The sequence below is a fragment of the Hemicordylus capensis genome, chromosome 5 (genome assembly GCF_027244095.1).
Source record: "Hemicordylus capensis ecotype Gifberg chromosome 5, rHemCap1.1.pri, whole genome shotgun sequence".
Taxonomy (NCBI): Eukaryota; Metazoa; Chordata; class Lepidosauria; order Squamata; family Cordylidae; genus Hemicordylus; species Hemicordylus capensis.
The window spans coordinates 226,043,722-226,064,000 of record NC_069661.1 but is presented as its reverse complement, the minus strand read 5'-3'; the positions used below and the strand labels follow the sequence as shown (position 1 = coordinate 226,064,000).

General features: G+C 42.7%; 2 protein-coding genes across 6 annotated transcripts in view; one reads left to right on the top strand and one right to left on the bottom strand.

The window, feature by feature from the left end:
* Positions 1-14,522, top strand: part of TDG (thymine DNA glycosylase) — a 23,359-nt gene extending 8,837 nt beyond the window's left edge. For both annotated transcript variants that reach the window (XM_053256714.1, XM_053256713.1), the window contains exons 3-10: positions 977-1,203; positions 4,734-4,803; positions 6,950-7,085; positions 7,167-7,249; positions 7,339-7,433; positions 8,891-9,062; positions 9,259-9,387; positions 11,695-14,522. In XM_053256714.1, the coding sequence (XP_053112689.1) occupies positions 977-1,203; positions 4,734-4,803; positions 6,950-7,085; positions 7,167-7,249; positions 7,339-7,433; positions 8,891-9,062; positions 9,259-9,387; positions 11,695-11,831 (1,049 nt within the window). In that variant the 3' untranslated portion in view covers positions 11,832-14,522. The remainder of the gene's footprint in view (positions 1-976; positions 1,204-4,733; positions 4,804-6,949; positions 7,086-7,166; positions 7,250-7,338; positions 7,434-8,890; positions 9,063-9,258; positions 9,388-11,694) is intronic.
* The window catches only part of GLT8D2 (glycosyltransferase 8 domain containing 2), a 23,861-nt gene continuing 17,395 nt past the window's right edge, over positions 13,814-20,279 (bottom strand). For all 4 annotated transcript variants that reach the window (XM_053256717.1, XM_053256716.1, XM_053256718.1 and 1 more), the window contains 4 exons: positions 18,723-18,835; positions 16,737-16,903; positions 15,656-15,768; positions 13,814-15,098 (listed from right to left, as the gene is read on the bottom strand). In XM_053256717.1, coding sequence (XP_053112692.1) covers positions 14,926-15,098; positions 15,656-15,768; positions 16,737-16,903; positions 18,723-18,835 — 566 coding nt within the window. In that variant the 3' untranslated portion in view covers positions 13,814-14,925. The remainder of the gene's footprint in view (positions 15,099-15,655; positions 15,769-16,736; positions 16,904-18,722; positions 18,836-20,279) is intronic.

Below are 20,279 nucleotides of genomic sequence, written 5' to 3'. Positions count from 1 at the left end.
TGTGCCTCGCCCATGGCAACCTGGTGATCCCTGCCAACTGCTCCGGCCTCCATCCCCAGGGCTCAGATGGCCTCTGTGCATGTGCGGAGGCCATCTGAGCCCTAGGGGCTGGGCAGCCAGCAGGGTACGCCAGCTGGGACAAGGAACATGCCAGAACAGTTGAGGGGGTGGGGTGTGTGTGTGTGTGTGTGTGTGTGTGTGTGTGTGTGTGTGTGTGTCAGAGAAACTTGTGTGCACACACACACAGAGGAAATTGCAAGTTAAGGTGCTCATCTTAACTTCTGTGCCATATGAGCTATAAAGACTTTGTACAGTCTGGTATATGATAATGGCTTTAGAAATGACCCTCCATGCACCCACACTTTGCCTTGGTCTTTCAATAGGACATTAGGCTGGGAAGGGTTGCATTTAAGAGTAATTTGACAGGTGTAGTTTCCCTAATCATTTCCTAGAGATGCCCCTGATGAATTTCTGCCTGATGCATCTCTGATCAAGGCAAAGTGAGGGTGCATGGAGCCTCATTTCTAAAGCCATCATCATATACCAGACTGTACAAAGTCTTTACAGCTTATGTGTTGCAGAAGTTAAGATGGGCACCTTAGGTTACCATTTCCATTCTTTTTAGGGCACAAATGAAAATGTAAAGCAGATTAACTCTCATTTTAAACCGAAGGTTTTTGGATTACTAAATGTATTTACAGGTAAATATGAAGACAAGAGTGATGTGACTCAGTTGCAATGTAGCAAGTTGCCCTTCATACAAGGCCAGTAACAAGATGAAATCGGCAAAATGTGGAATTAAAAATCTCTCTCCTGATCTTCACTGAGAATATTCTTTGAATAGCAATATTTAGCTGATTGACCTCTAATAATCCTTAAAACTTGTTCCTAAATTAAATTTCACATCAATGCTTTGTAAATATGTTTCTGCAACATCATTAAAGATACCATAAAAATTCTTTGTTCTGTAATTCAGTGGCTGGGAAAGGAAGAAAGAGAAAAAGTAAACCAACTGAACCGAAAAAACCTGCTGCTAAAGCTGCTAAAGCTGCTAAAGCTGCCAAATCAAAAGGCAAGCAAGAAAAAATTACAGATACCTTTAAAGTAAAAAGAAAAGTAGATCGTTTTAACGGTGTATCTGAAGCTGAATTGTTGACCAAAACCCTTCCAGACATACTGACCTTCAATCTGGACATTGTAATTGTAAGTAAAATGTAAGAAGCTTTGGTCTGTGGATAGACTTATGTAGCCAGTTTAATTATTTATCTTGATGATAAATTCTAGGGAGGTATCTATATTAGTCTGTTGCAATCAGTGTATACAGTGTTAGTTGGTATACACTTCAGCTGTACATAGAAATGTCATGGGCCTATTGCTTCCCCTTGCGTTTCATGGGATTTGGGCCCCACTGTTTATAAAACATTTTTTCTTCTGTACCTGTGCATGCTTATACTATATATATTCTGCCCTTTGAGAATAAAGCTTGATATATCTAATGGTAGGCTCTGTTCTAAGAACATCTATGCCACAGTAAATCTATTAGCTTTCAAGATGCCCCAAGTCTTGTTTTAGCTTGATGTCATCTCCAGCAGAAAATGGAGTATTTCCTTTCTCACTGGCAATTAGGGAAAAATCCAGTCCTCATTTCACATTTTGAAGCAGTCAAAAAAACTCTCATTGAGGTGAAGGGTGATCAGATTGCAATCCTAATTCATGTTGAGTTGAGTGTAAGGAAAGCTCAGAAGGTGTAACCTGGGCGGGGGGGCGGCGAAATAACTTTGTCTTTCTAGATTCACTGGGGGACTACAAGTGACCATCCTCCTGACTTTTGGTTATGCTTAGCATAAGGAATTAAGCTCATTTTCCACTTCTGCTTTTTCCTAATTAGTTTCAAGTATTTTCTTCCTTTGATAAAGTTAAGCCAAAGTCCAGAAGATTACTAGTACACAAGTTTCTCTGCAGTGGGCTGCAAAAGGCAAAACTCCATTCCCATAATTAAAGTATTCAGGTCTCTGCTTTTCACAGCAACTATGGGGACCCTGTTTGCCATCATCTGGATTGCTGCCATATGTTGTAAAATCAAGTCTGTCATGCATCTGCTAGTAAAATGCTTAGTAATGCTACTCATGTGTTCTTAATATGGCTACATATTTATTTTAATATGCTTAAGAATGCCAAGGGGCTTTTAACAGAAACTACATAGCAAACAGTATTTTATTCAACTAAGATATTGAAAAGTTACGCAAGTTCTTATCTTGTAGAACGGTGGGCAATAAAAATTACCAAAAAAACCCTGCATAATGGATGATACCTAGATACTCCATTCTTGTACCCCTTTAGTTTGTTGTATAAAACTTGCCAACTTCAGTGTCTTCAATTCAAATCAAATCTTTATTGTTACAGTCATTCGACCAGCAAAACACAAAGTACAAAAGTTTTACATAAGTGTCTTCAATTATACTGACATCCTAATTTCTTATTTAATGATTTAAAAATAACTTCCATCTAAGTGTGCATAGGATCACAGTTTCTGCCTTCTTAAATGAAAGTGGTGCAACTTACTGGCTTGTGGGATGACCTCCCATTTTAGTACACCAGTGTGTTGACAAATATGTTAGGCAGGATCCATATTAAGTTAGCCATGACTTAGCATAGGGGTAGGTATACACACACACACACACACACACACCCCTGGCTTAGCACCATTAAAACAAATGAGGCATGCCTAACAAGTCCCATTAATTTCAGTGGGACTGAGTCTGGATACTGCCAATTGGCTTTTTTCTCCCATTCTTCTGATCCATGGAGTTGCATCTTGAACTTGCTTTTCTTCACAGTTGGTTTCATTGGCTAGGCTTGCTTTAGCAAAGAGAAGCCCTCTTGTCTTACAACTTGCAATATTGTCCTGATGAGGGAGTCATTAATGTCATAATGCAAGCTAACCATCTCCTCTCATTTCCTGAGCTTTAATTCACGTTTTTAGAGCTGTATTCTACCCCGACTTAAAACTGTAAACAGATAGTTATGCACTATTGTGTTCGCTTTTTATTTGTATTTTATTTATTTGACATCTGTACAGTGAGGGAAATAAGTATTTGATCCCCTGCTGATTTTGTCCGTTTGCCCTCTGACACAGAAATGACCAGGCTATAATTGGAATGGTAGGTTTATTGTAGCTGTGAGAGACAGAATAACAACAAACAAACCCTCAAAAGCCCAGTGCCCAAAAGTCAGCGATGGATTTGCATTGTAGTGAGGGAAATAAGTATTCGATCCCCTATCAACCAGCAAGATTTCAGGCTCCCAGGTGTCTTTTCACTATATGCAGGTAACGAGCTGAGATGAGGAACACCCTCTGTAAGGGAGTGCTCCTAATCCCAGCTTGTTACAGTACCTATATAAAAGACACCTGTCAATAGAAGCAAGCAATCACTCAGCTTCCAAACTCACCACCATGCCCAAGACCAAAGAGCTGTCGAAGGATGTCAGGGACAAGGTTGTAGACCTGCACAAGGCTGGACTGGGCTACAAGACTATCGCCAAGCAGCTTGGTGAGAAGGTGACTACAGTTGGCACGATAACTCGCAAATGGAAGAAACACAAAATAACTGTCAATCTCCCTCGGTCTGGGGCTCCATGCAAGATCTCACCTCGTGGAGTTGCAATGATCGTGAGAATGGTGACAAAGCAGCCCAGAACTACACGGGGGGAACTTGTCAATGATCTCAGGGCAGCTGGAACCATAGTCACCAAGAAAACAATTGGTAACACACTACGCCGTGAAGGACTGAAATCTTGCAGTGCCCGCAAGGTCCCCCTGCTCAAGGCAGCACATGTACAGGCCCGTCTGCAGTTTGCCAATGCACATCTGAATGATCCAGAGGAGAACTGGGCGAAAGTGTTGTGGTCAGATGAGACCAAAATCAAGCTCTTTGGCATCAACTCAACTCGCCGTGTGTGGAGGAGGAGGAATGCTGCCTATGAGCCCAAGAACACCATCCCCACCGTCAAACATGGAGGTGGACACATTATGCTTTGGGGGTGTTTTTCTGCTAAGGGGACAGGACACCTTCACCGCATCGAAGGGACAATGGACGGGACCATGTACTGTCAGATCTTGGGTGAGCACCTCCTTCCCTCAGCCAGGGCATTGAGAATGGGTCGTGGATGGGTATTCCAGCATGACAATGACCCAAAACACACAGCCAAGGCAACAAAGGAGGGCCTCAAGAAGAAGCACATGAAGGTCCTGGAGTGGCCCAGCCAGTCTCGAGACCTTAATCCCATAGAAAATCTGTGGAGGGAGCTGAAGGTTCGGGTTGCCACACATCAGCCTCGAAACCTTTCTGACTTGGAGAGGATCTGCAAAGAGGAGTGGGACAACATCCCTCCTGGAAGTTTCCTACAAGAAACATCTGATCTCTGTGATCGCCAACAAGGGTTTTGCCACCAAGTACTAAGACATCTTTGGTGAAGGGATCGAATACTTATTTCCCTCACTACAATGCAAATCCATCGCTGACTTTTGGGCACTGGGCTTTTGAGGGTTTGTTTGTTGTTATTCTGTCTCTCACAGCTACAATAAACCTACCATTCCAATTATAGCCTGGTCATTTCTGTGTCAGAGGGCAAATGGACAAAATCAGCAGGGGATCAAATACTTATTTCCCTCACTGTATACGTTATATATTTAAAATATTAACTTGAGTCTTCATTGATGTGTTCCTCTCTAGATTGGTATAAATCCAGGCTTAATGGCAGCCTACAAAGGCCATCATTACCCAGGGCCTGGAAATCACTTTTGTAAGTAGCCTGGTTATGTCATCGTTGGAATGTTGTAACTGAAGTTAACAGTTTTAATTCAGAATTGTCTGATTGTAGAAGTTGATGTGGGTGATGTCCTTGAGATGGGTTCATGTAGTCAGGTTTGTTGGTTAGTTGGTTAGTTTTATTTAACATATTTTTATACTGCCCAAAACTTATGTCTTTGGGCAGTTTACAAAAAAAAAAAAAAAAAAAAAACAGAAAAGTTAAAACATTGGTTAAAATAGATGACAGCAAAAAGTTAAAACATTACAACTTAAAATTTTAAAACAATATTTTAAAACAATGTTAAAACTATTAAAACAGTATTTAATTAAAAGCCTGGGTGAACAGATGTGCCTTTAAAGATTTTTTTTTTAAATTATTATTGCCAGAGATGGGGAGGCTCTTATTTCGGCAGGGAGCATGTTCCAAAGCTTTGGGGCAGCAGTGGAGAAGGCCCGTCCCTGAGTAGCCACCAGATGAGCCGGTGGCAACTGCAGACGGACCTCTCCTGATGATCTCAATGGGCGGTGGGGTTAATGACAAAGAAGACCTTTTCTTAAATACCCAGGGCCCAAGCCATTTAGGGCTTTATAGGTTATAACTAGCACCTTATATTTTGCCCGAAAACTTATCAGCATCTAGTGTAGCTCTTTCAATATGGGAGTAATATGGTCTCTCCGAGATGACCCAGAGACCAACCTGGCTGCCACATTCTGAACCAGCTGTAGTTTCTGGACTACATACAAAGGTAACCCCACATAGAGTGCATTGCAGTAATCCAGTCTGGAGGTTACCAGCATATGTACCACTGTTCTGAAGTTGTTTATCTCAAGAAATGGACACAGCTGGCATATCAGCCAAAGCTGATAGAAGGCACCTCTGGCCACTGCCTAAACCTGGAACACCAGGGAGAGGCTTGGATCCAGAAGCAACCACAGACTGTGTACCTGTTCCTTCTGGAGGAATGTGACCCCATCCAGAACAGGCAGATTAAACTCATCTCCCAAGTTTCAACCATGCACAATGAGTACCTCCATCTTATCTGGATTCAATTTCAGTTTGTTATCCCTCATCCAGCCCATCACCGCCTTCAGGCAAGCATTTAGGGAGGTTTGCAGAATTAGCTCATTGTCTTTCACTTCTTGAGGAGAGAGGCAATAAGCCACCCAGCCGACTCCTATTCTGTGGGCAGGAGGTGAGACTGGGGGCCCAACCCACTAGTCCAGACACCAACCCTCTTTCCCCTCATTGCCAAGCTTGACTTCTGGGGCATACCACCCTGTTTGCTCTGTGCATACTGGAGAGGCAGTATGAAGTGTGCATTCATTAGCAGCAACTTTGCTGGCTACCCTCTCCTCAGTGCCGCTACAGTGCTGTGGGATGTGCACGGAAACGGGCAGTGGGAGTTCGAAGGCAGGGACGGGGTTGACTTTAAGGGCAGAGGTGGGTGCACTTACCCCTCCCTCCGCTTCCCCCCCACCAGTGCTCCGTTTGCAAAGGGTCTGTCGAGGCGGCAATGTACCTCTCTACTGCCCCTTTGCCTTGTCGGTCCGAACCGGTTCCATGCTTATTCCTAGCAGCAGCAGCTCATGGCCTGCTCCATGAACAAATACATGGGTGAAATGGTGCAAATGCAGTATAAAAAGAAACACAGTTATCAGTTGGTCTCAATCAAGCACGGATTGTTTTGCAAGAATGTTACCACCTTATTTTGCAAAATAATTCTGTATAAAAATGAGGGATGGGCATGTCTGCTTAAAGCAATTGCAGAAAACATAGCTCATTGATTTGATGAAACATTGTGGGGTGGGGCTCAAAGTAGATGCCAAACTGTGATGAAACAGAAGGTGAGGTGTGGACTATACCACCTTCTTGCATGAACTTTAGCAGCAAACTGTTTGACAGATTGCCAGTCTAGACATGTAATAGGAGAGACCAAAGCCATGTGGTTTTGAAATATTGGTTGTCTGGGCAGTAATAAGAAATTGATTAAACTGTGACACAAAACTATTCTTTGCATATCTTTACCCCCTTTGTATTATATTTTTTAGAAGCAAACATGTTTTCGAAAATGAATTGTGGTATGGCAACATGTACACTTCCAAAGAGTATTTTAAAAATGTATCTTTTGGTTGCATAGGGAAGTGTCTCTTTCTGTCTGGACTAAGTGAAGAACAACTGAATCATATGGATGATCATACTTTACCACATAAATATGGCATTGGATTTACAAACATGGTAGAAAGGACAACCCCAGGTAGCAAGGATCTTTCCAGGTAGGGTAAAGCTAAAACAGCTTACAGTAAATCGCTAGTAAGTGCGGTCCTATTTTTATTTGTGCCTTTTTTTCCTTTTAGCAAAGAGTTTCGAGAAGGAGGACGAATTCTGGTGCAGAAATTGCAGAAGTATCAACCTAAAATAGCAGTTTTTAATGGAAAATGTGAGGTTATTATTTATGAGGTTTTTGTATTTTGACTCTACTGATCATGTTTTGTGACTAATAATCTATTGTCTTTTATTATATCATAGGTATTTATGACATTTTTAGTAAAGAGGTTTTTGGAGTAAAGGTTAAAAAGTTGGAATTTGGACTGCAGCCACATAAGGTCCCAGACACAGAAACAGTAAGTTCTTATCTTGGCTAGAAATATAAATGTGGCGCGCAGACATGATGAGTACAAATTTTAACCAGTATAGTTACTCCTATAGTAATGAGAAAGGTGATGGTTTTAAATAGATTAGGCCTTTATTTTCCTGTTACTGGAAGTATAAATTAGAGCTGTGCATCAAGCAAATAATGTGTATCGGTATTGTCCCAATCACACGCATTATTTTGCATTGTGTTGACTATGCACAGGGATCACTGCATCAGATCCGTTCAGTGCATCGGTAGGGGGCTTTTCTTAATCAGACTAGCAGGCTCCCCTCTAGATGAAACTGCTGACAACCTAGCCGTGCCAGCACTCTAAAATACTACCTTGCCCCCCTGACATTCCCTCCCTCCACATAATGTAGCAGACTGCCACACCCACCACCAATACAGTTCAGTGCAAATCAGTATGATATCAGATTTTCAGACAAGCTTCATTGGGTCGTATTTGGTGGGAAATGGTCTGCTAGAGCTTGCATAAGATCTGTTCCCATTATTGGCCCAAAGCAGTGTACAACCCTAGTATAAATTTACTAAACGATATGATCCGCTCACTTTTAAATATGTACTGGTGGAGAAACCACCCTGATATTTTTATTTAAAAAAATAAAAAAAAACTTTTGTTAGATGAACTCAAGGTAGCTTACACCAAATATAAAAATAACTTGTTATGGGTCTTAATTCAAAGCTTCCATCACTATCCTAGAATTTAATATTTCACAACCTGTGACAAGTTTTGAAACAAAGTTTTAGACAGTGGGTAACATCCAGACTAGTTAGTCATGGTTAGGCACCAGTGAAATTAATGAGACAAGTTAATCATGACAAACTTAAATCACACAAGTTTCAATGGGACTTAGTTATGCCTAATTTAGTGTGGGTGTCATAGGGGCGGAGCCACCATTGGGCCAACGGGTTCAAAGAACCCGGGCCGCACCCAATCAGGGGCCGTGCCTCGCAACCCCAACACACACCACGTGTCTGACTTCAGATGCAGGGGTTCTGCTTTAGCTCCCAAGCGGGGGCTGCACAGCCCCTTCGGAGCTAAACTAAGGCTGGCGCTGCGTTCCCCTAAGCTAAACTAAGGCTGGCGCACGGCCCCTTCAGGAGTGAAAAGGCTGGCGCTGCATTCACAGTGTAGCCAGGAGCAGCTCTTCCCTGCTGCGAAAGCAACGCCACCCTTAGTTTAGCTCCCGAAGGGGCCGCGCAGCCCCTTCGGGAGTTGAACTCCAACTCCCAAACGGAGCCTCAAGGCTCAATTCGGGAACCAGACCACACAGCCCGTGTCTGATGTCAGACGCGGGGGACCAGGGTCAGCGGGGCCATGGCCACACACGGGCTGCTGGCAGTCAGGCTCTACTCCTGGGGTGTCTAACAAGTTCTTATCAGTTTTTGACTCCTGACTTAACACTGCCTATTTCTTTTGTACAGCTTTGCTATGTTATGCCATCGTCCAGTGCAAGATGTGCTCAGTTTCCCCGTGCACAAGACAAAGTTCATTATTACATAAAGCTCAAAGATCTAAGGGATCAGCTGAAGGGCATTAAGTCAAACCCAGAGGTCCAGGAAGTGGAATACACATTCGACTTGCAGCTTGCACAAGGTACAGTATATAAAATTGCATTAGTTACAATCAGTTTAAAGTAGATCAGGGCAGGTGCTGTAAGCTGGATGGCTGCAGTTCTTGCATATTATAGACATAGTTTTATAAAATTGCATAGACCATGACTTAATGTGTTTGACAATTATTGTACCACAAAAGAGATCTGATCTAACCTTGTGGGTTTTTCCCCTCCCAGAGGATGCTAAGAAGATGGCTGTCAAAGAAGAAAAATATGACCCCGGTTATGAAGCCGCTTATGGAGGAGCTTATGGTGAGAAGATGCCAAATGAGGGTGAACCATGCAACTTTTCTTCAAATGGAGCAGGTATAGTATGGGAGGCTTTGGTCTACTTTTTTATCTTAATCCATGTTTCTTAGTGTAGAATCTATTGGGTTGGATCCAGAGAACAGCATTTCCGGCACCCTCTGGAATATGTCTCAGGGGCTACAGATAGAGGAAGGAGTCGACAGGCATGTCCCCTCATGTGAATGAAATTGCCTTTTCTTTTGCACTACACGTTTCTGGATCCAGCCCATTAGGCTTATCTCTAGTAACCAAGCTGGATCTAGGAGCAACCCCAAACTGATCCTTTGAGGGAGGCTGCAACCCCATCCAAAAGAGGCTAAACTCTGTCTTCCAGAGGAGATGAGCCACCAGTTCACAAAGCTTCTATCTTGTCAGGCCTAAACTTTAGCTTATTGGCCTTCAACCAACCCGTTACTGATTCCAGATACTGATTTAGCACCTCTCTTGCCACTTGGAACTGATGCAAAAGAGAAATAGAGCTGAGTGTCATCAGCAAAGTGATGACTCTAGGCTCCAAATTACCTTTCTGAGAGGTTTCGTGAAGATATTAAAAAGCAGGGGATGGACAGACAAGATGGAATCCTGCAAAACCCTTAGCACAAATACCACAGTGTCAAGCCATAGTCCCTCAGCACCACCATCTGGAAATGGCCCTACAGATGGGAGCAGAACCACAAATACTATACTCCCAATTTGCAGAGCTTCTCTAGAAAGGCACAATAGTATCAAACCTTTGTGAGGTCCAGGACAGTTAATGGGTTTGCACTCATCCTGTTCCTTTCCCAGCATGGTCATCCCCCAGGGCAACTGATGTGACTTCTGTGTCAAAACCAAGCCATTATAAGTTGGTGAGCAATGCTAATGCAATAAATGGGTGAAGATGACCGTTTTAAACCACAGTTTATTCATTCATGAATGCAATGCGAGCCTGTGTCCCTTCTGCCTCTGCTTACCTCATTTTGCTGTGGGAATACTGGTTGATTAATCCATATGACTGTGTCTTGCTGAAAACCAAATCTGTGTGCTAACTGTGATTTAATCATGGTTCATAAACCACAGCTCTGGGGTTTGGACAAGCTGCAAAGCTGAGGTTTCAGCAAACTGGTATCGGCATCGCAACTCAGTGATGGAGCCAGGGAAGCAGGGGGTTCAGCAGGAAGCATGTAGGCCTGGGCCACATTCACAACCATGTTCACAACTCTTTGCGGACATTATCCAGGCCGAATGGGACTGGCCCACAGAGAGTAGAGGAACCCCTCCAGGGGTTAGGCGCCTTTATACCACCACCAAGACTATCATGGACAGGCTTCAGGTCCCACCAGTGGATGCAGAAGTGCCCACCTTCGTAACAGGTGCTGTCCTCACTAAGGATGGGGAATAAGTTTTGCAAAATTTAGATAAGAAATGTGACAGGTCACATGAGGCCTCTGCGCTATCTATACAGGCCTCCATGGCTAATTCTATTTTTGCCTGTGCATCAGTGCTCTGGATTAAGGAGCTTACACCCCTCGTTCCGCGTAAAAGACAGCGCAGGCGGGCGCGCAATTCAAGCTGTCTCCCCGATTCCCCCCTGACTAGACTAGCTCAGTAAGGGAAAAGAGACAAGTGCTCCAAAAACAAGTTGAAAAGAACTAAAATTGACTATAGAATCGAATGCAGTAACGGAGTGAAGTGAAGAGGCACCTGCTGGAGCAAGACAGGGCGAAAGACTGAAAGCTGAGGTGATTGCCCCTCCCTCCTGGAAGGAGGAAAAGCTCTCTGATTGGCCCTGTCTCAGAGCAGGAGGTCGTGGCAACCCATAATACTCTCAGATGCGATCCATACTTCTGAGGAGAATGACCATTCAGGTGAGTGCCAATGATTCATTCACAACCACATAAATCTGTCTGGATCCACTCTAATTCATAAACGTGATGACATGTTCAAAACTATTCAGTGTCTTTAATAATTTAGTGAAATGCTATATTTTGTTCAAACTGTGTAAAGTGCTAGGTACCTGTCAGTCCTCAATGCCTTTTTGGTCAATGCTGGAAGCAGACTTTGCTTCTTGTAGAAACATTGGGTGGAATACTGCCTTTATATCTTTATGTCCATATGTAAAAGGTTCAGGGGTGTGTGTGTGTTTTCTTTTGAAAATTTCAGAGAGAGTTGTGCAGCTTGCCTTAGGAGGGCTACACCTCTTAGCTACTGCCCTATTAAACAGAGAAGCTTGAAATATACTTTTTTTTCCCCCTAAGCTGGCAAAAACACTGAACTTGGCAGTCTAGGAAACTGGACATAATGCCAGCTAAACAATTAACAAGGTTGGCTTTGGTTTTTATGCAGCATCCAGTGCGGAATATAGCAGTGGAACTTCCTTTGGAGATGTCCCCAATGGACAGTGGATGACACAATCCTTCACAGACCAGATTCCAGAGTTCAACAACTGTAGGCCGCGAGAGGAAGGAGGAAGTAATGCATAAAGTCCGCCTGTTCAGTCGTGCCGAAGCGCTGAGGGGTTTTGTTCTTTTTACATGCAGTTGTCAAGGATGGTACCTCAGTTCCCCAACTGAAGCATTTTAATAGCATTTTATCTCTTAGTTTTTCTTAACCCATACCATTTGTGTTGTAGATTTAGACCTATGAATTAGGACATTTTAAGGAAATGTCTTTAAAGTTTTTAAAAGAGAAAAATGCTTCCCCTTTTTGTATGAGGCTTTTGTATTTAAATTGCCCCATAGCTGCAGTTTTAACAAACTGACTTCTCACTTGTGAAGACCTATTCCTTGTTTTAAATCTGAATTTTGTACTGTAGTTGTGAACTTTATATTTTTAATATACAGTATCCCTTCATGTGTTGGGATATTTCATATGTGTAATGTGTACACCTAAGAAATATGGCTTAAATATGTGTACACCTAAGAAAAAGGAAACGCCAACATGGTTGCTGGACAATGCCATATCAAGGTATTAATGTCCAGCAAAGCTGTAATGCAGTTTCAGACGTTCAGGCCTATATCATGTGAGGGAATCCTGATTTATAGCAGGAAGGAACAGGAGAACAACAGCAGGAGAGAAACACTCCCCACTCACCTTTTTTTGTCTTGGCCCTAAAAAGCATTCTTTGTGCAGACAGTTATCCGCGGTGACATATTCACACATGTAAGACACTTGATACTACACATGACAAACACGCATGTATGAACCATCAGAGGACAAGATTGTGTCACGGAGACAGGTATGGAGAGAAAGTGCATGTTTGAGTGTCTGATGCTATAGTTTCATCTCTGCTCTGTCTCAGGAAGAGGAGGAGGACCCTGCAACAATTCTCCTGTGTTCATTCCCTTTTGTATTCATTCTCCTCCTCTGAATGTTCCGCTCTTCAGGAAATCAGCTTGTAGTGAAGCTCTTGGAGTGGACAAAGTAAGTGTTTCAAGAGAGCGTTTCTTCAGAATAAAGAGAAGGAAGGAGGAATCTATCTATATAGGCTACCTAGACACACAGCCACTAAGTAGGTGGGGGAGGATTGATCCCAACTGTTTTAGCTTGGCTCCATGTTTCCTTCCTAGGAAATGAAGCATCTAGAAAATGTGAGCACTGCAAGATATTCCCCTCAGGGGATGAAGCAACTCTGGGAAGAGCAGAAGGTTTCAAGTTCCCTCCCTGGCTTCTCCAAGATAGGGCTGAGAGAGATTCCTGCCTGCAATCTTGGAGAAGCCGCTGCCAGTCTGTGAAGACAATTCTGAGCTCGATAGACCAATGGTCTGACTCAGTATATGGCAGTTTCCTATGTTCCTATCCCACTTCTCGCTGGCCAACATTTTGATGATGATGGCAGAACATTCAAGTCTTTAGGCAGCTGCAAACATATGCTGGGGAATGGACATAGTTACCCACTTACAAAGTATTTCTAGAATACTTTGGTACGATCGCTTACATAGAGAGGCTTCAAAAAACCCTTTCCCCTCCCCTGCTTCTTTATGGGTACACAACAAGCAGTGCAGTCAAATGCTGGAGATGAGAAGTCTGTATCTCCCGTACTCTCATCTCGCTCACGCCCCATGCCTAATTTGGACATGGAAAGAGAGGTGCACACAGATTTCTAGGTCCCCCTAATATTTTGTTGTCCTGCTCTGCAGATGTAGGGGAATGGGCTCTGAACCATATTGGAACTATCTGCATGCAGATACTGAGCCCGCAGTGTGAGTGGATCGTGCTCATTGTTGTCTTAATGCTGGGAGTATATGTCCTGCCCATGCCTAACATTTTGCTTCCTTGTGGGTTTTTGTGTGTGGATTAAGTGTGGGTTTTTGTTTTGGTCACAAAGGGGAAAAGATGACTTGAAGTAAAAGCAATAAGAGGATCAAACAGTAGTTTTGATAATCTTATGATTAAGTGCTTCAGATACTTGAATTATGCACAAGAACTGTCTCCAAAGTGGACATAGTGATCTAAACTATTTAACTGCATCACAGAGCTGGATTTATTTTAAAAAAAAAGTATTAGCATTAGCAACAATGAGTTGAGTGGATCAATTTAAAACAAACCCATAGCCTACTCGCAGCATTCCAGAGTGTGTTCTGATTTGCTGCTTATTAAGAGGCAAGCATGTTTATCTCCTTCCAAAATAATGTGGTTTAATCCTGAAACTCAATGTTTTAAATTAAGATTGAGATGTATATTCTGGTTCTGATCATGTTTGTTAGTCTCTGTGGACAATATATGGTCAATCTATAAAAAACTATCACTTATTTTATATGTATCGCTGTTTACATGGACACTTTCTTGCAAGTGCTTGAAGTGCCTTGCATCAGGGATCTGGAACAACTCTTATTTAACAAAACTTATGTTACCATGGCTGACGGACAGCTCAGTAGTAACTATTTTAAAAGAGAACATTACCTTGTTGTGAAAGGGGGCATCCATGCAACTTCTTAAGAATAAAGTGCACAGCAAGAGGTTAATGAAATGTGAATGCGTGTATCTTAAACATGGTGCTTAAAAAACTTAACACTTTGGATCTGCCAATTTTTTTGCAAGAAATTAGGAAATGTGTTGCAATATCTTCTGGTGCTTCATTGTGGCATTTAAAAAATCTTAATGCTGAATTGCTTTGAGCTGCTGGAAACAAGCAGTGGAACATTGAGATAAATAAAAACTGATGTGTAATTTTAGTTCTAGTTGTATATTGATTTTTGAAAGACTTACAGCAAATCTTTTAATTCAAAAGGTATTACAAATGGGTTTTCAGCAAGAGAAAAGTATGGCTGATGTGACTTATGACTTGCTATAAAACAAGGGGGCTCTCTTAGTAAAAGAATTTTTCCTAAACATGGTTGCCTTCGTTAAAGCTTCTCAGAACTGTGCATGCCTCCTCACGGCCCCATGACACACTTCATTAAGTTTCACTTTGAGACATCTCTTCACTTTGGCCTCATACAAATCAGTTACAGTCCTGTACAGCAGCTTTATGTACAACAAAGGAGGTAAACCACATAACAGAATATCATGTAGAATTATGTACCTTGTACATGTGGGAAATGACTCATCTTTTGACTTAAAATGCAAATGACAGCATCAACGATTAGGACGAATCAATTTAAAAGTCCCTGAAGGGTCAGGAACAAACCACTTTTGCCATAAGTCATTGTGAACACTAGGATAGTCCCAAGGCTTGTATCTTCCATTCCAGTGAAGTAACTTGGCTTCCTGAAGAAAATGCTCAGAGTACCTAGCATCTGGACTCCAACCTATGCAAATTAAAAAGAGTAGGTTTTATAGAGTGTCTATTGGAAAACTGTTCCTGTGTGTTTATAATAATAATAACAATAAGAAGACAGGAGGACATCGATCTTGAGAACTCTTCCACTCAATACAGATGTGAATTCTCTAATATCTGTACAAGAGTACTAAAGACAAGGGACAGAATCCAGCATAAGACCTGCATGAGCGAAACACTTCCATGGGTACAATAGGGAGCATTTTTGCTGATTTCCCACACACACTTTACCTCTGCATGCTTAAGAGACCTTTCGAAACATTTTCCGTAAGCACAGGAAGTTGCTGAGGGAAAGAGGATTGGTGAAAGTTGGTAACAAAATACCATGTGCAGTTCCTAGTCTGGATGCTGCCATAGGACATCAGGCAAAACATTATTTCTGCCTTCATACTTCTTAAAATGACACACTGTTTAATGTGAATGTTGTATCTAGTTCAGAGGACAGGTGGAGGAGGAGGCGGGAGAAAATACAGACAAGATCATCATTAAGGCTGCTTGCTCTTTACAAATTCAGAATCTAAAATTTACCTAGATGTCGAATGTGCCATAAAGGATTAATACTTGAATGTTTTCCATGGAATACAATGAGCATTGGTGAAGTGGCCACACCTCCAGCAAGGGTGCTGCTGTAGAGATTTTCTCTGAAAAGATGGTGTAAAGTTATGAGTTACCTTTTTTAAAAAAGTAGTTCTTAGCAGTCACTTGGGAAAGCAATAAATAGTGAAGCGCAGCAGCAGAGAGGAGAAGAGCAGCATCCTGAATAGTTGTACAGCTAGACCATTAGCATAGCTGAAGTTTGGAATAGTAAGATTCTTTTGCACTTAATATTGAGCATGAAACACTGCTTACTGGCACCACTGCAATTGTTACTGCCAGGTTATGCCAACTATTGATGTGCTTCCAGTTTGGATGCTTTTTCTTCCTTATAAAAGGATGCTACCAAAGCAGAGGCTTGCACATTCTTTCATGAAGTGAGGAAATAACCTTTTGTAAAGCTGCTTTTAGTCTTTTATATGCGTTTACTACTTTAGGCATCTTGTGAGTCATGCTTTTGTGGTGAACACTTGGGGATTTTCCTGGTTTAAGAAAAAATAATCTTAGTGCCATCAGTAACCAGCCAAGTTTTGATTTGCAAAACCTGAAAGCAGATACAAAACATCCTTCCCTCACCACCAACATGCATATGAAAGAGAGCTATGATGCTGATCATCCTGGCTTTCTTCAAATGCTGTGTACTGCTGGAGCAGTTCTGCACTATTATACCAAAAAAAAGAGTCCAAACAAAGTGTTCTTACTATCTATTAATTGGCTGTTTTTAAAAGTCCTCTATTGCAAGACAATAGACACACTAAAGGAAAGCATATTAAAAAATAATTAGCATTTGGCAGTGGTTCCCAACCTGGGGGCCTCCAGCTGTTGCTGAACTACAACTCCCAGCAGCCCCAGCTACAATGTATTGTGGCTGGGGAGGATGGGAGTTGTAGTTCAGCAACAGCTGGAGGTCCCCAGGTTGGGAACCACTAGTCTAAGGAGTCTACACATTGATCAGTTATGGGCAACTGTATATTCGGTTCAAGGAATTGCAGAAGAAAGCATTGTTTGTACATACTCTACATTTTTCTGCATCCATTTTTCTAATTGCTTTGTGATTCGTTGGTGCTTCCATTCTGACATGTTGGCAACGATGACCCCAGGATTAAAGGAGCAGGTGCTGGGACTAATGCCCAGATCTCGAATTGTTTGCTTCCGGTAGTCCAGGAATCCCATATAGGTATTCTGAAAGGCAAATCATATGCAATTACAATAAACTAAGCTGATTGTTCAGTCTTTGCCCTAGAGAGCAGTTTGGTTGATGGTATTTGCTCATCTTATGTCCTGGCCTGGCATTAAAACAAGGGACAGAACAACAGCCTTGCTGGAGCAGGTCCAAGGCCTATCTCGTCCAGCATCCTGTTTCCCACAGTGGCCCACCAGATGCCTCTGAGAAGCCCACAGGCAAGATTTAGATGAGGGCATGCCCTCTCTCTTGCTGTTGCTCCCCTGCAACTGATATTTAAAGACATTCTTCCTCTGAGGTTGGGAGGTAGCTCATAGCCACCAACTAGTAGCCACTGAGAGTTCTGTCCTCCGTGGATTTGCCGAAGCTCCTTTTAAAGCCATCCAAGCTAGTGGCCATCACCACATACTGTGGCAGAGAATTCCATAGATTGATTATGCACGGTGTGAAAAGGGGAGCAGAGCATATGCTCATATATCAGGGCTACAGAACTACAGTCCTCCAGCTGTTGTTGGACTACAATGCCCATCATTCCAGATTATTCAGTGCTGTGGCTGGGGATGATGGGACTTGTAGTCCAACAGCAGCTGGAGGGCCATAGTTGTTCAGCCATGCTATAGAAAGACAATCTGGTTCACAAGCGACAAGGAAGGGAGTTAAGGAAGCAAGAAGCTTGGCTTGTGGGTAGACAACCTTAGCTCTCCAACTGCTATTGAACTAGAACTCCCATTATCCCCACCCACTATTATTATTATTATTTTATTTTATTTATTTACATTCTATATCCCGCTCTTCCTCCAAGGAGCCCAGAGCGGTGTACTACATACTTGAGTTTCTCCTCACAACAACCCTGTGAAGTAGGTTAGGCTGAGAGAGAAGTGACTGGCCCAGAGTCAACCAGCAAGTATCATGGCTGAATGGGGATTTGAACTCGGGTCTCCCTGGTCCTAGTCCAGCACTCAAACCACTACACCACGCTGGCTCTCTTATTGGCTGTGCTCTGCTGAATGACAGAAGGAGGAGACCCTCCCTTGGGAAATCTGCCTTCAAGTATTCAATGGCTGCAAAATGCATGTGTCTCTGCTTCTTTGTGGGTGGCATTTGGTTCTGTGGGAGATGTCTCGGTATCTTCCTCCCCCAAAACTAACATCTTTGGGTATATTGTGTGGTCCCTCCCACACCCCCAGATGCCCCCTCCTTAATTCAAGCTCGTGAAGTTTCTCTACCTATCCACACACTCTATTAGCAGTAAGCAATATATTAACAGATACTAAGGCAGCCCCAGCTGTTCCAGCTCATGCTCCCCCACCCCACATCCAGCTGTCCACACCCTCCCCTGCCTGTTTATGGACTAGGACCGGTCTCCCCGGTCCTAGTCTAGCACTCTAACCACTATACCACGCTGGCTCTAACCACCACAATGGCGGAGTATGATGGGAGTTGTAATTCAACAATATCTGGAGAGCCTAGGTTGCTTTTCCTGGTTTTGACTTGTAGAATCAACAGATCATTACAAGTAATGGAGGCACAACTCTGCTCAGTTAAATGGCCCAATCTGATTAGCCATTGTACTGAAAGCATCCATGCATTCCAGTTAGGCTTAGAAGTCTCTGCTGCCCATAACTGTGGATGTGTATTCAGTGTATTTGTGTTTAACCACAAAGCCCCAGGGGCTTCTTACTGAGCAATCCCTCTGAGATCTATAAGTGCCTTAACCTGCTTCCCCATAGAAGGGCAACATCAAAAACAAATCACCACTAACGTTCCAGTACCTGCCCTGTTGCTGCTGCTGTGAAGGAGGAAAAAACGTTTTCTCACCTGCATTCCTACACTTCTAACCATTTCATGAGTTGAAGGCAGGTCACAATCATCTGAAAAAGCTGCGGCATGGCCACGGGCTAACTTTGTGTCATACAGTTCCTGGATGTCGCCTAAAGAAATTAAAGCCAGGTTTTTGAAAGGTCTCAGTGGTCTGTGCTTATCACCAGGTTAGTTTTCTTTACGAGTCATTTTGGGATTTGACAGTAGCGGTTGCCACCTATTTTCAAACATTCTGGCACTTAACAGCAGTGTTTTTTGGCATCTTTAGAGTTGCTTTCACTTACGGGAACCAACTTTTTAAAAAAATGACCTTGAAGAAACAGTCTTACCTAATAATAACTAGCTATTTTTTTAAAAATCAGCCTTTACTTAGGACAGGTGCCCTTTGAGCATATTTTCAGATATGCAGCTCTAAGGATTGACATCTTAAACCACCATCGGCTACAATGTAATACAGAAACTAGGGGAAAAAATAACATGCAATGGTCACACATGCATTTCATTTTAAAGTCAGTATTTGACCATTTTAAAAGAATGGCTACACATAGTTCAAAACTAGGGCAACAGCAGGTCTGCCATGTTTAGCTGAATAATGAGTTCAATTAATTGATTAAAAGGTGCCTGAGATTAATAAGGCAGCAAATATTTTTCTATATTTTTCATTGGGTTTCTTTTAGTACAGGTGATAACATGGACAGCAGGCACTGTTTTGGAAATTTATGCCCATATATCATCGAAAAGCAACAGTAAGGCCATTCACACAATCAAAAACTGGGTAGGACAAATGTTGGGAGAAGTGTGCACTCCCAATTTTCACATGAGCAAACAACTAACTAGGTGTGTGTGTGGGGGGTGATTGTGTGTGTGAGGCGGGAGTTGAGTAGGACAGCTTTTCCTCCTCCCTTGGTAAAATGCTGGGTATGAAAGCTGGGTGGGATGGTGCTGTCCTGCCCAGCTTCTGCCTCACATACAATCACTCTCCCCTCCTACAAAAATCCAAAGAGTGAAAATCTGGGTAGGACACCTGTTCTACCCCATTTTTGATTGTGTAGACTGTCTCAATACGTTTTCATCTTCAGCACTATTGTTTTATTCATATACAGGAGCATAGGAGAGCTGCTGCCAGCCCCAGTTCAGCTTGCCGGCAGTGTCTCCCCTAGCCATGCCCCCTGCATCTGAGGTCAGACACGGGGGTCGTAGCCAGAGCCCCTGAGTGTGGCGGCCTGGGTTCTTCGAACCCGTTCGCACAATGGTGGCTCTGCCCCTGTTCATATATAAAATATGCAGATGTGACCAAACCCACACATTTAAGTTAGGAGTTCTTTAATCAGGCAACAGCTCTATTTAACAGAGGCCTGAAAGCACACACCTGTCGATATATGTTTGAAATGCAAAACCTATTATTATTCATTTATTCTTTATGTAGCAGCCAGAGTAAAAATCATGCAAGCATAAGGCTTCTTCTCTTGCAACGGGTCAGGGGAAGGGGTGATTTCTGGTAATTCCCTCCTTCCCTCTGAGCTTCTTGCAGCCCTTAAAAATCTGCTCCCGAGG